Source organism: Cimex lectularius, unplaced genomic scaffold, assembly GCF_000648675.2.
Source record: "Cimex lectularius strain Harlan isolate CLEC.00 unplaced genomic scaffold, Clec_2.1 scaffold1, whole genome shotgun sequence".
Classification (NCBI taxonomy): Eukaryota; Metazoa; Arthropoda; class Insecta; order Hemiptera; family Cimicidae; genus Cimex; species Cimex lectularius.
The window spans coordinates 2,745,008-2,758,838 of record NW_019392813.1 but is presented as its reverse complement, the minus strand read 5'-3'; the positions used below and the strand labels follow the sequence as shown (position 1 = coordinate 2,758,838).

The 13,831-nt window shown below is 33.0% G+C and overlaps 2 protein-coding genes across 4 annotated transcripts; one reads left to right on the top strand and one right to left on the bottom strand.

The window, feature by feature from the left end:
- Positions 1 to 4: 4 nt before the first annotated feature.
- On the bottom strand, positions 5 to 6,175 carry LOC106670339 (protein stunted). 2 transcript variants are annotated; one of them, XM_014400696.2, is made up of 4 exons: positions 6,017 to 6,175; positions 2,625 to 2,755; positions 409 to 443; positions 11 to 150 (listed from the first exon to the last, which is right to left on the bottom strand). In XM_014400696.2, the coding sequence occupies exons 1-3, from the start codon at positions 6,043 to 6,045 to the stop codon at positions 433 to 435; spliced, it is 171 nt and encodes a 56-aa protein (XP_014256182.1). In that variant the 5' UTR covers positions 6,046 to 6,175; the 3' UTR covers positions 11 to 150; positions 409 to 432. The 2 variants fall into 2 exon arrangements, with proteins under 2 accessions (XP_014256096.1, XP_014256182.1); XM_014400610.2 differs by lacking the exon at positions 409 to 443 and having other exon boundaries at positions 5 to 150; positions 6,017 to 6,174.
- Positions 6,176 to 8,939: 2,764 nt separating this feature from the next.
- LOC106662504 (dihydropteridine reductase) lies at positions 8,940 to 11,756 on the top strand. 2 transcript variants are annotated; one of them, XM_014386660.1, is made up of 6 exons: positions 8,940 to 9,191; positions 9,247 to 9,330; positions 9,406 to 9,511; positions 10,954 to 11,094; positions 11,164 to 11,356; positions 11,421 to 11,756. In XM_014386660.1, exons 1-6 carry the CDS (start codon positions 9,108 to 9,110, stop codon positions 11,518 to 11,520), a joined length of 708 nt encoding a protein of 235 aa, XP_014242146.1. In that variant the 5' UTR covers positions 8,940 to 9,107; the 3' UTR covers positions 11,521 to 11,756. The 2 variants fall into 2 exon arrangements, with proteins under 2 accessions (XP_014242146.1, XP_014242135.1); XM_014386649.1 differs by having other exon boundaries at positions 8,955 to 9,191; positions 9,247 to 9,511.
- The last annotated feature ends 2,075 nt before the right edge of the window (positions 11,757 to 13,831 follow it).

Genomic DNA, 13,831 nt, shown 5'->3' with positions numbered 1-13,831 from the left:
AAACTGGAAGTTAGCAAATAGTTGAAACAATTTATTATTTATACATTACATTTAAACAACTATTTCGTGTATTTTAACGGGCTGTACAGATCCCAACAAACGATGTTCAACCAGTCTTCTAAGACGATGCTTTCTTAGCCATGTCTGTTTCTAAAAAACAAAACAAATAGTTCAGAAATCAAAGAATTAATAAGATAAGAATATAAACATCCATACAAAATGCTGATTAAAACAAAAATCATAATCAAACTATGTTACAATTTGTTATTTCTGTTCACACATATTATATTAATGATAAAATAGTACCAAAATAGAAAATTAATCAATTTGCTTTGTTTAGTAATAAAAAGAAACATTATGAGGAAAAATTGCAAGTCATTCAGTCACACGCGAAAAACCTGTACTCACTGCCCAAGATTTTCAGAAGAGCACTTATTTTTCAGCTAAAAATAACAGAAGCCCATTTAAAAATAATCCCAATTATGATTTCAAATATTAATATTTATAAAACATATTTTTAAAAAATTAATTTTATAGCTTGTTTTGTAGAAATGAGACACAACTCTACAGGACTATTTGGTTATGTGGAAAATAATACAGGTTTTCATGTTTTCTTTTAATTACCCTCTTATATAATAAAATGTTTACATTTGATGGATTATTCTTTTGTACAAATGCCAACACTTTTTAAACTCTCTTACAAACATTTTTTTTTCTTACCACAGTAGCATTTCATTACTTGGGAATAATTCAGTTAGCTAAGATGTCAACAAATGATTTTTGCGTTATTTCGTTTTACGAGTTTAAACTCAGTTGGAACTGTACCTAAACGGCCAGAAACATTAATGTAGTCCGAGGTGATGTCAGTATAAGTGAGAGCACCGTTCATAGTTTAAAAAATTTCCAGAGGGAGATTTTAGCCTTGAGGACAGTGGAAGGATTTCTTCTTTAGATGATGTCCTGCGAACTTTGATCAGAAAAACTGTTCAAGAACTTGCAGAGAATCTTTGTTAGCAATTCATCCATTGCTGACCACCTTAGGGCAATTGGAAAGGGAAAAAGCCCGAAAGTTCAGTTCCTCATGCATTAAACGACCGCCAAAAAAATCATCGTTATGAAGTTTGCACAACACTTCTTTGTCAAAACAGAAACAAACCTTTTCTAGATAGAATTGTTATTTGTGAGGAAAAGTGGATTTTATACAATAATAAGAGACAGTGGCTCGACAAAGGAGAAGCAGCACCACATTTTCCAAAGAACCAAAAAAAAAGGTGATCTCTTTGGTGAGCTTCATTTGGGCTGCAGCTTCTTGAATCCTGGCAAAACAATCTGCTGAAATGTATTGTTCTCAAATTGAAGCAATGCTACAGAAATTGATGTAATTAAAACCATTTTTGGTCAATCGTAAAAGGCCGATTCTGTTACACGACAATGCTCGGCCCCATGTCTCACATCTGACAACTCAAAAACTGTTGGATCTTGGTTATTAGTTCTTCCTCACCATCCCTGATTTCTAGACCTCTAGTCTACCGACTACCTTTTTTTCAGACACGTGGATAACGTTTTACAACATAAAAAATTTATTGATCAAAAGTCGTTAGAAAATCCGTTTACGGAATTTATTAATAATAAAGGCTCAAAATTATATTCTGAAGGTACAGTGAAGTGGCACATCACATTAGGAGAATGTTTAAAATCATTTATTTAATGGTTTTTATTTTATAACCATAAACCTGCATTATTTTCCAGACAGCCCAATGTAATCGATCTCTTTTAGAATCTAACATAATTAAATAAAAAAAGTAAAAGATTACCACTAATCTCTACACATTAAGAAGCATCTTGAATAGTTCACTGTAAATTATAAAAATATGTTCTTTCTCGTGGCTTCAAAATCCATAAATTACCCGAGCTGGGTACTAGGGCGGTCGAAGCAGCTCGTAAAATATGCTCTGCATTCTGTGATGAAACAATAACTGAGTGCATTGCCTAAAAATAGTTTGGAGGACGTGGAAGCTAAGCAAATGGGATCCTCATAAATTGACCAACAGTAACGAGCTTTTCCTAAACATTTCCCTTTCATTGATTTCACGGCAAAAAAGAAGACTTTTTTTAAAACTGCATCCTGTAATAGTAACACAAGGAGGTAGTATTATTGCCTATCACAAAATGACCCTGCTCGTTGATACTTTGTATTTAATGGGGTAGTTTTTAATATTTTTGAACCACTTTTTATTGTTGCTCATTTATTGTTTCATCATTGAATTGCGTGCAAATTTTAGAAACAGCCTTGGCTAAAATTCATACAAGCCATGCACGAATTAAGGGTTTTAAAGCCATGAGAAAGAAAATATAATTTCCAATTTACAGTGAACTGTTCAAGACACTTTTTCTTTATGAAATGATGCATTATCCTCTTGGTATTTTGTGACATAAACACTTAATCCTTCTATATAAATAGAAATATTGATTAACAGCATTAAAACAATAATAAATGAAAAACCACAAACTTTTATGGTTCTAGTAGTATAGCTGAAAATAAAATTACAAAAAGAATTTATTTAATTAAAAAAAAAAAAAATCCGAATGCTTTGTTTTGTATACTGTTTTGAAATGATACTGACTGACTGGCTTTCCTTCTCTCCATGGTGTGAATCTTACATGGCTGTCCTCCCTTTTCTTGGCTTCGGCCCTAAGTTCGGGTTTTAATGCTTGCCTCACGACCCTGGCCGCAATGTTTGAGTATTGGATGTAGCTGGAAATGAAAAACAAAGTGACTATTAGGAAAATTTGTGATAGGCTCAGCCAATAGTCTGATCAATCTTATGACTCGCAGATATTTATTAGTGGCATTTAAAGCGAAACTAAGCATAGTAGAGAGAATAATATAAGGTAGAAAAACTGTTCTTCAAGAATTTTTATTTATTTATTTTAATTCCTTCTCACAATATAATGGTTTGATTTCTTAGCTTGTATCTATGTAAAAATGGATGTTTTAGTGTGTCACTTAATTCTGCAATATAAAAATGGACATAAACTACAATGCAATGAATAAAAATAGCATATTAGGAAATTTACATATATTACATGATAAAATTAGGCTCAGAGATGTTGGGAGTGACCCAATTAGGCATATGACATCATAACTTGCCAGGGTTGTAGACCACTTTACGTTTTAATTTAAAAAAACACAGGGGACTTGTCCTCCTTGGTATGGAGAAAACCTTCGACGCCGTATTTATAGTCAATAGAATGTACAACCAGTTAAAATATACAAAATCTCCGGCACCGGGAAGTGGTATAGGAAAAATTACAGTAACACCGTTTACAACATACACACCATTTATACTTAAACATGGATGGAATTATTTACAGAAATATTGAATATAATTTTTCAAAGCATATAATCAAGAATGAACATTCTTATCTACAATTAAGATTGTTTCATGTAGCCCTCCGTTAGTCCCTGTCTTCACATTTCACTATTAAAGCCGGCTTCTATCAAGGATCAATTCTGGGTCCAACACTTTTTTGAATTTTTCTAAATGCTCTTTCCAAACCAAAATGCTGCCAACTGGTACTATACGCCGATGATATTACGCTAATTCTGTTCACCAAACATAGGCCTTTGCACTCCCATAAAATTTCACTTGAGGAAAAGTCTGTTAACTGATGAAAGACGGTAACCTATCTAGGTGTAGCACTCGACTCAAAGTTAAATTTTGGCACACACATAAACAATCTTGTGGGCAAAGTGGAAATACAAATACTTTTCCTTTGCCCAGGAGAGAATCTAGAATAACGGTATTTAATAAATTATTAATATTTAAAACCTTAGTTAAGGCTGTTGCTATACGTGTGTCCAGCATGTAATTTCATTAGCCAAATAAACATTAATAAGATACAAATAATTTTTAAAAAAAATTTGCAGCTGGCCATCCCTCTGCCAGAAATTTAAGGCTGACTGAGTTGCATGAAAATACAAACACGAAATGGATAAAGAGGAAATACATAACGCAGTCAAAGAATTTTTTAGGCATATGGGGGATTCCACAAATCCAATTTGCAGGTCCATTGGGGCTTATCCCACATCAGCCAAATGGAAACAAGTGAATTAAGCATCAAATACCTTTACTTTAATCTAGTTTAGTTAGAAAAAAAATGACTATTTATTTATTTAATTATTTACCTACTTAAATGTAGATACCTATTTATTTATTAATACAGTGGCATATAAAATCTCTGGCACCGGGAAATGGTATAGGAAAAATTACATTAACACTGTTTAAAGCATACATTTTTATAGGCAGGGGGGGCCAGAATATTGGTTACAGTATACAACGCACGGCTCTGGATCGCTGTTAGTCACCTTCACATCAGTACAGTTTATGTACAATGCACATACAAATCTATTCATCCCAATCCATTGTGTGCTGAACTGATAACTTAGTGTTAGTCTGTCTCTCGAAGCGGAAAGATGCCTCATCAATTCACAATCGATGAGAAATTTGGCATTGTTTGTCGCTTTGAATCTGGCGATCTTGTTCTCATCTCTTGCGTGTGAATTTCACTCGGCTCGCCCAACCATTTCTGGGATGTGGAAACGGAGGGACAAGATCATCACTCAACCTAACAAAAGTGAAAAGCCCAAGGGAGTTCATACTTCGAAACATCGTGAAACAAAATAAAAACGAGACCTCTCAGGCTGTTAGAGAAGCATTTTCGATCATGTCAACATTCGAGAAGGACTTTTGTACAGAATGTAAAAATAAATCTCAGAAGAAAATCACTGAATTCTTTACAAATATAAAAAATAAGTTAAAAATTGTAATATACCCTACCTAAGTGAAAGAATGTGAATTAAAGAAAATTTTTTGTTTCACTCGATACATATATTCTGTTGGGGTTATTATCCCCCCCACCTTCTGCCACGCATACACTCGTATTGCTACCGATATACCATACATGTACGTTGTTAACAATGTATTGGATACAGCAGACATCAGTTAACAACGTACAAAAACCTGCATTGCAACATTGTAAATGATATCCACTGTATATTATGTTAAATCCTTCTGTTTTATGGTTTTTTTGCACATATTTTTTCCACAATACAAATCTTGTATGCTAAATAACTTTTCTGTATATGTGTGGTGATTAGTGACCGTTAGTCGATGATTTGTAGAGATCGTGAGATGCGGTCTGGTGTGACGTAGGTTTTAGGAAAACATTTTCTTTATTGTGCCGTTTCAATCTTTATTGAGAACATCTTCAGGGCTCAAAGTGTTTGTTGGTCCAGTCTGGCACTCTCAACACAACACACAAGAATGGCACAATTAGAAAACAAACACTTTGAGCCCTGAAGATGATCTCAATAAAGATCGAAATGTTGGCACGATAAAGAAAATGTTTTGCTAAAACCTACGTCATACCAGACTCCATCTCATGTTTTCTGCATATATTTAGATGGTATTGCAGTTGGAAGTTAAAGTGCTATGTCACTTTCCCTAAGCTCTATTATTATATGCATTGTACTGAAATCATGTAAATAAACTCTCATTCATTCATTCACTCGTTCAACCCTCACCAAGACTGGCAACTCACTGCTACAGTCAGAGAAGGCAAACACAGAGGAGGTTCAGGACTTAGGCTAGTCACTGGCATCTGAGAAAAATCTACATAACATGAGCATATTCAACGATGATCCCACCTGAAGATTATAGAATTAGAAATAGCCGCCTATATTATCTTGGAATGCATAGCAGCGACAATGACCTACTACTTCTAAGGTTTGAGTCGATTGACTGAACTATGCAACTTCAATACGCCAGAAGGTTACAGTGCCTGTGGAGTACAAAACCCGCTTCATAGTATCCACCTCCATCATCATTATCAACATCATCTGATATAATGAAAAAGGTTGGGACGAGAAAGAAAATTACCCTGATAAAAATCAGGTTACGACAAGCACTGGAAAGGTTCCTGGTACTCTTCGTTCAGTTTTGAAAATACTTACGTGAGACCCGCTGCCCTCCAGTTAGACATAGCGAAATGTTAGAAATCTGCAAAATTTGCTGAAAAAATCTAGCAAAGGAACTGGAACGAGTCCAATATCAGAAGAAAAATCCTTCTCGGTGGAACACCAATCAAATCTAGGCCTAGCGGCTACAGCCGTTAGGATTTAAGGGCTTCTTATCAAATACTTGACTATGATTTCACTTTCAAAGTTCACACTTTTGAACAATAAGATTTTATTTTTGATATCGGGTTTTATGACGATTTATTGTTATTTTTAGTGCGAGTCTAGTTGTATTTGAGAAATGGAAGATCGCTCGGGTGAGCGGTTGAAATCGGAGTCGACTTCTTCCCGGTTCTTTCGAAGTTTCGACTACTTTTCTGTATTCCATGAAAAAAAAAAATTCCACAAGCTTTATTTTTTAAACTATTTCATTCAAAAGTTGAGAACAATACAATGAAGAAAATAAAAGTAATTAAAATTTTCGCGGCAGAGAAACGTTGTTCGATGTGCCCCTATAATTAAAGGGTGCAATTCCTTGGCTCCTTATAGAAAGCGTGTAGGAATGCCACCCCATATGAGAATTTTGCTTGAGCGACAGGTAGTATCTGAGCCCCCTGTTCCTATTCTTAGAGGAAACAGGATTATTTTATTATTCACAGTTTTCTGTCCTAGCATGTGTGGAGAGAGAATTTATTTATTAGGGTGAATGTGCAGTGTGATCAGTGTCTACTAATACTGAGTACCCCATCAAACATATTATGTTAGTTATATAATGGTGTAAAGGTTGTAAATGGAAAAAATGTATTTAGAAGTTAGTAAGAGAATGGGTTTGGATTTATGATCATTCCTAGGATATATATAACTTTTTCTTCTTTATTTTTCTATTTTCTTCTTACTCCTTCAAATCACAGTATTTTTGCAGCAGATCCAGTTTGAATTGGGCGTACTTCCATTAAAAGGCTACATAATCTGCATACAGCATCATTAGGCTTTTCATTCTGTCAATACTAATGCCATCTGCACCACGATTATGAAAGAATTTAATTATATCTGGCACAAAAGTGAGCAGAGGAGTGGGCTTAGCATTTAACCTTGCAAAACTCCCATAGTGACATTAATTTTATTCCTTTATTTACATGGAAAATATACCCAGTTGCAAGTTCTAAAGAGTTTAAATGATAAACAAGTAATAAAGAATAATTGAAACAAATAATAATAATATAAACAACAATAATTAAAACTATGAACATATTCAACATAACAATCACAAATAAAATATATTGTAACTATTGGGTCATAAAAAGTATAAAAGAAATGAGAAGGAATGATAAAAATTTAATTAAACAATCAAACAACAGAGATATCAAATATAAAGGAAATGCAAAGGAATGATAAAAATTTAATTAAATAACAGAGATATATAAAAAATATAAAGGAAATGAGAAGGAATGGTAAAAATTTAATTAAAACAATCAAACAACAGAGATATATAAGCGAATATAAAGGAAATGAGAAGGAATGTTAAAAATTTAATTAAACAATCAAACTGCAGAGATATATAAACAAATATAAATGAAATGAGAAGGAATGGTAAAAATTTAATTAAACAACAGAAATATATATAAACAAATATAAAGGAAGTGAGAAAGAATGATAAAAATGTAATTAAACAACAGAAATTTATAAAAAAATATAAAGAAAGTAACCAGGAATGATAAAAAATTAATGAAAACAACAGAGATATATAAATAAATATAAAGAAAGTAACCAGGAATGATAAAAAATTAATGAAAACGAAATATATAAAAAAAAAATATAAAGGAAGTATCAGGGAATGATAATAAAAATAATTAAAATGACAGAAATATAAAAACAAATTAACTGTAATTGCCATGATTACTATTTTAAAGAAAATGTTTATATCGACTTAAGGAATGGTAAAAAGAGTCACAATGTAAAGAAAGTTTATTACTTGTTTCCTTGAGTCAAGGAAACGGACTAAATTTTTTAAATAATTTTATTATAATTAAATTTTTAAAATAATATTTTTGTTGTACGTTACACTGAGGAACGTTGAAATTTAGCAAATTGATTAATTGTGGACAGTCGATCATATTATTTAAGAATTTGTAAGAAAATTCAATGTTTTGTCGTTTTATGTTTAGTGATTGCAATTCTACGGATTCCGAAATAAGTTCATACAGAATATCCAAGTATGTTTTAGTAAACAGTAGTAATGTTCTCTTTATATTTTCTGACGTCGCGACCAAACAACTGACAGTATTCTAAAATGGGACGGACCATAGCCTTAAACGGTACAATCTTTGTTTATGCATCCTTAAAATTTTTTGTAGTTCTATGTTAGAATCCAAAAATTTGATTAGCCTTATGCCTTATTGCAAGTTAAATGTCACATTGTTTGAGTAGATGGTTCCTAGGTCTTTAATGTAGTCTGCCTACACAATTGGTTGGATTGTATAACTGTAGAAGACATCACTATGTCTAAGACTATAACGAACTACTTTATTAACTAACACTTATTTACATTTGATATGCTACCTCCTGATTCTATACTAACTGTGGTAGACACAGGTTTTATATTATTCTGACCAATTTATCACTTTTTTAATGAGGTTTTATGAACCCTCGGGGTGCCGATATTTTTGAAAAAGTTCATTTGTAGTTGTATGCAGTGCAGGCTGCAGGATTTGAACCTGGGACGTGTACCTTACAGTGATGAGCGCCGTGTCAACGCCTAAAACGTTGCAACCACCGCTTAAGTCAATTCTGTAAACAGTTTATCATGAATTATGAGCTAATGTATGCTGGAAGACTTTTACTAGTGTAGGCAGTGGTGTCGATTAAACGGGAAGAATTCTTCTGTTGGGTTGATCTGACAACACTGTCCCTGATGCTGATTCTTTTGATAAGAGTCTTTCCACAGCCCAACAGCCTTCCGTCTTATCTGGAACTCGGCCAAGATTAAAACTTGAAATTCTACCTATTATGTAATTTCCCTTTCACAAACAGCCTTAACCCAGGGACCAAACTCCAAAGTAGTCAGTGAGATAGTAGATCCTTTCTGAACATGAGCACGGGACGAGTTTTCATCTACGGCGGCCGTGGGGCCCTCGGAGATACTTGCGTTTCTTACTTCAAAAATAAAAAATGGGTAAATACATTTTACATTTATTTAAAAAAAAATCACTTCAATTTTTTCTCTCTAGTGGGTAGGTTCAATAGATCTGAAGGAGAACGAAAAGGCCGACGCTAACGTGTTGGTGGAACCAGAAGAAGGCTGGCTCCAACAGGTGCACACTTGGATTTTTTTAAACAAATTAATTAAACATATATATTTTTTCTATAACCGATTTACATCTTTAAAGGAATCGCAAGTCCTGAAAGAAGTTTCCTCAGTTTTGGATGGAAATAAACTGGATGCTGTCATCTGCGTAGCAGGTGGTTGGGCAGGAGGAAACGCTGCTTCCCCTGGTATTTTTAATTATTACTTTCACTATTTTAAATTTATTTATCGTTTTGAACATTTTATCATGATTAAAATGTAAGGCAATATTTTAAAATTGTACAGTTGGTTGCTGTTTGATTGCTTCTATATCATAGCTGTTTTGGTCTGTTGCATTTTGGGTTCTGGAAATGACTCTACATCATAACTAACCCGACTCAATAGGATGTGTCAAAATTTTTATTTTTTATCCTAACGAGGGCTTTAAAAAAATCCCATTTGTAAGTATGTTTGAAGGCAGGGATGCCAGATTCGAACCTTAAACCGCTGCATCAACCAACACTTTTTTTTTAAAAGGGTTGGGACCAAATTTGGGGTCACTGAGATCCAATCCCGCCCCAGACCTTCCATTGATGAGTGCCATGTCAATTTCTTTCAATTGAGGCTACCAGTCCCCTTAGCTGACAGAAAAAAATCCAGAGGTGATGGTGGGAATCAAACCCATGACCGCAGGATTTACTAGCCAAGAGTATGACTTGGCTTGACCTTAACCACTCGGCTAACGTGGTCCCCTCAAAAATTGAGGTTTGGCATTAAAACTTTTCAATTTATTATTATTAAAAAAAAAAAAAAAAAACTGGCTGCCATAAATCTAAGGAATGAAATTTGAATATTATTTAGAAAAGGTAAGTGGGACAGGGAGAATATGAAAATTTAGAAATTAAATAAACAGTTTTAGATAATATAGGTAATCAAATTTATATTTTTAGGTACAAAGTAGTATCTACAATAATACGCACTTCTGCCAATTAACTTTAAACTTGTAACGACTAAAAATAAAATTTTATGATTTCCCTGTAACTTCCGACTGTAAATATTAAAAAATTCAAATTTCAATTAAATTTTATAATAGAAAATCTTGATTTTTTTGGAGGTTCATCAAAAATCCAGTAGGACTATTCTGCCCATACTTAAATCAGGGCTATCCTGAGTTCATTGCTGTTTTGGTCTGTTGCACTTAGGCTTCTGGAAATGACCAAATTACATCATCACCAACCCTATCTCATAAGAAGTCTTAAAATTTTTATATTTTGTTACTTTTACATCCTTTATAAATCCAGAGTTAGTGTTAAAATTATCTAACCCATAAAAAACATACACTCATCTTGGAATTTATTTATTACTTTTGTCTATTCATTTCAGCCTGTTCCACAGGTTCAAAGGCTTTTAACAGCTTGAATCTTACTTCTTTATAGCATACTTGGAGTATAATTCTAGTTACTAAAGGTGTGAAGGTGGAGCAGACAGAAATTTATAGGCAAAAGAAAAATATAAATCACAAAATGATTCTATGCTTTTTATGAGTTCATCAATTTTAACAACAATCCTGAATATAAAAATAAGAAAAAAAATTGTATTCTGATCACCCTTTATAAATGTTTTATGTAACTTTTTTGCATTATTTATTCAGATTTTGTCAAGAATGCTGACATGATGTGGAAACAGAGTGTCTGGAGTTCTACGATAGCCGCATCAGTGGCTGCTAAGCATTTGAAACCTGGAGGATTTCTCTCTCTGCCTGGCGCATTCCCTGCTAAACAAGGAACACCTGGTATATAATTTTCTTTTCAACTCAAATCCTTTTCCGATGAATTCTCATTATTCAAAATTATCAAATAAGGAATGATCGGCTACGGCATGGCAAAAGCAGCCGTTCACCAGTTGACAAAATCCCTCGCCGGGGAGAAGAGCGGCCTCCCTGAAAACGCTCTCGTTGTTGCAACCTTGCCTGTGACACTTGATACACCTATGAATCGCAAGTGGATGCCCAAGGCGGACACTTCAACATGGACTCCTTTGGAATTTATTGCCGAGTATGTTTATAAAACAAACAAAAAATTGAATTTTTTAAAAACTCATCTAATGTTTTGTTTCCAGGACATTTTACAATTGGTCAACAGGAAAGAACCTACCAAAAAATGGCAGCCTCGTTTCATTGGTCACTAAGGATAATCAAACTACTCTTACTTTTGAATAAATAATTATTATTCAAAATAAAGAAAATTTTAGTACTTCCATTTCTTTATTTGTGATATATTTTGTATGCTAAGGGTAAAGGATAACAGAAACATCGATCTGATTTTTGTTAAAAGCTTATTATTATCATTATTTTTTATCAGTGAGTTTAAAACTACTTGTTAATATTGGTTTTATTATTTACATCGCCAAAGTCCTATAATGTATGTTGTATGACAATAAATGTTGTGAAGCATCTTTTTTTTTACAATTTCCTACATCTCTAGTTTTTAAATTTGATTTAACATAGCCCGTAAAATCATTCCTTTTAACATGAATTGTTTTCACTGTTCACTATTAGATTATAATTGAGTTATTTTATCAAAGAAATTTCCAAGAACGACACAGCCTGAGACACAAACAAGTTTAGTTTGAAAATTTGAATTTATAATTTTAAAAAAAGTAAGAACTTTGTTCATAAAACAAGTTTTATGTAAATCTTATCCTCACAAACAGCTAAAAATAATATTAAAAAAAAGTGGCGTAATCTGTTTATGTAATGTTTTTCTCATTCACACCATTAAACAGGGTTATTTTTGTTGCAATCATAGATTTTGTAATCGTTCGGCCATGATCTGGTTATACAATTATTTTAAATGTAAAGTCCTGTCACAAATGCAGCCTGCCACAGTTAATTGAAAAAAGTTGTCCAAACAAAAGTATTATCTAATACAATATGGTTTTAATTAACACAACTTTGATATCAGTTTTTTTCCATCTTAAGTTATTTTATGGAAATATTGGCAAATACTTATTAAATTAGTATTCAACATTATGCAAGGGAATTTTGATATTATACTGATGGGCAAATTTAACGAACTACTCAATGTATTTAGTTTAAAATTAAATATATTGTAAGGATTATTAAAAATAAATAGAATTTGATATAAAGTAATTTAATTAAAGTCGCTAGAATACAAAACGCCGTTGTCCCAAACAACCACAACTGCGCAGTTCTCCGTGCGTACTACCGTTCCCCGTTTCTTTGTTCTTCCCTCTCGTCAACACCAACCCCTCAGCGTTGCCAACAGTCCCAGTGTTGCCGCCGGTTCTCTTCTAATGTTTCGGAGGGGCGCCTCTTTTCCCTCCTCTTGTCCTCTTCCATAACAATATTATCTTTCTACACCATTTCAGGTAATTAGGAGCTAATTTAGTAAAAATAAACAGTAATTTTGTTTACTTTTGTACTGATTAATCCTAATTGCACAAAAAGTAGCATTATGCCCTTCCATTCTGCTACGCCTAAAGATCTCTTTCAGTTAATCTTTTTCTTTATTGATTTCATTTGAAATTATTAATATTCTTAAATCTTTTTCAGCTCCAGTTAGGCATTTGAGCGAGTATGACAGTGCTAGAATCATAACATTATTAGACGAAGGATACAGCCAGCACGAAGTCACCAAGAAACTGAATATTAATTAATCTACAATAGGAAAGGTTCTTCAGCTTCACAGAAGCAGGGCTTCACACTAGAAAGCCAGGACAGGATCGACCTAGGTTTACAGACCAGAGAGACGATAGATTCATCCGTCAAAGGGTTCTACAAAACCACAGCATAACAGGACATGAGATAAGAAATATGATGACAAGTCCGAAATGTTTCTATTTCCCCCAGAGCTGTAAGATGAAAGCTCAACAAAAAGCCTGCGGGCTTGTGGACCTATTTTTACTACAGCTTAAAAAATGACCAGTTTGCATGTGAATTGGATGGTGGAAGATTGGGGATGAAGTGAGAGTTTACCTGAAATCTTCAGATTGGCGTAATTTTATATGGATTCCTCAGGTGGCATTATACAGTTGGTCACTGATACTCTGTGGTGGCATTTCCTTGGACGCCCGCACCAAACAAATAAAAAATACCTAGTAAACGACAAAAATAAGAATTATAACGATTGCAAGTATTTACTCTCAGAGTGATACAAAAACCTAAAGCCTTTAAATGTACTACATAATTACATAAAATTTAACAAAATTCAAATATAAATATACATTTATGAACCATGCATGGCCAAGAAGAACTTTTCCAAAAATTAAAAAAAAAAAAAAAAATAGAACACTGATAGGTACAAAATCTGTTGGTATTATAAAAAATTAAATTGATCAATTTTATTAGTTATTTTTAATTAAATTTATTTATATTATCACCTTTTATGTTTTTATCAATCAAAGGGTCATGTCACTGGTATAAAAACTGTAGTGATATTTGTTGCCTATTTTTTATACTAACTTTTTAATTATTTTTATCAGCTTATTCTTAATTATATAATTACTCA

What these genes read in the sequence shown, in the direction of transcription:
- LOC106670339 (XM_014400610.2), bottom strand. Translation starts at nt 6,045, where the DNA reads ATGTCTAACTGGAGGGCAGCGGGTCTCAC. An exon ending in TGGAGGGCAGCGGGTCTCAC is followed by an intron (nt 2,756 to 6,016) that starts GTAAGTATTTTC and finishes TTTCATTTCCAG; the next exon opens with CTACATCCAATACTCAAACA. An exon ending in GAGAGAAGGAAAGCCAGTCA is followed by an intron (nt 151 to 2,624) that starts GTCAGTATCATT and finishes TTTGTTTTTTAG; the next exon opens with AAACAGACATGGCTAAGAAA.
- LOC106662504 (XM_014386649.1), top strand. Translation starts at nt 9,108, where the DNA reads ATGAGCACGGGACGAGTTTTCATCTACGGCGGCCGTGGGGCCCTCGGA. An exon ending in TGCTAAACAAGGAACACCTG is followed by an intron (nt 11,095 to 11,163) that starts GTATATAATTTT and finishes TTATCAAATAAG; the next exon opens with GAATGATCGGCTACGGCATG. An exon ending in CCTTTGGAATTTATTGCCGA is followed by an intron (nt 11,357 to 11,420) that starts GTATGTTTATAA and finishes TTTTGTTTCCAG; the next exon opens with GACATTTTACAATTGGTCAA.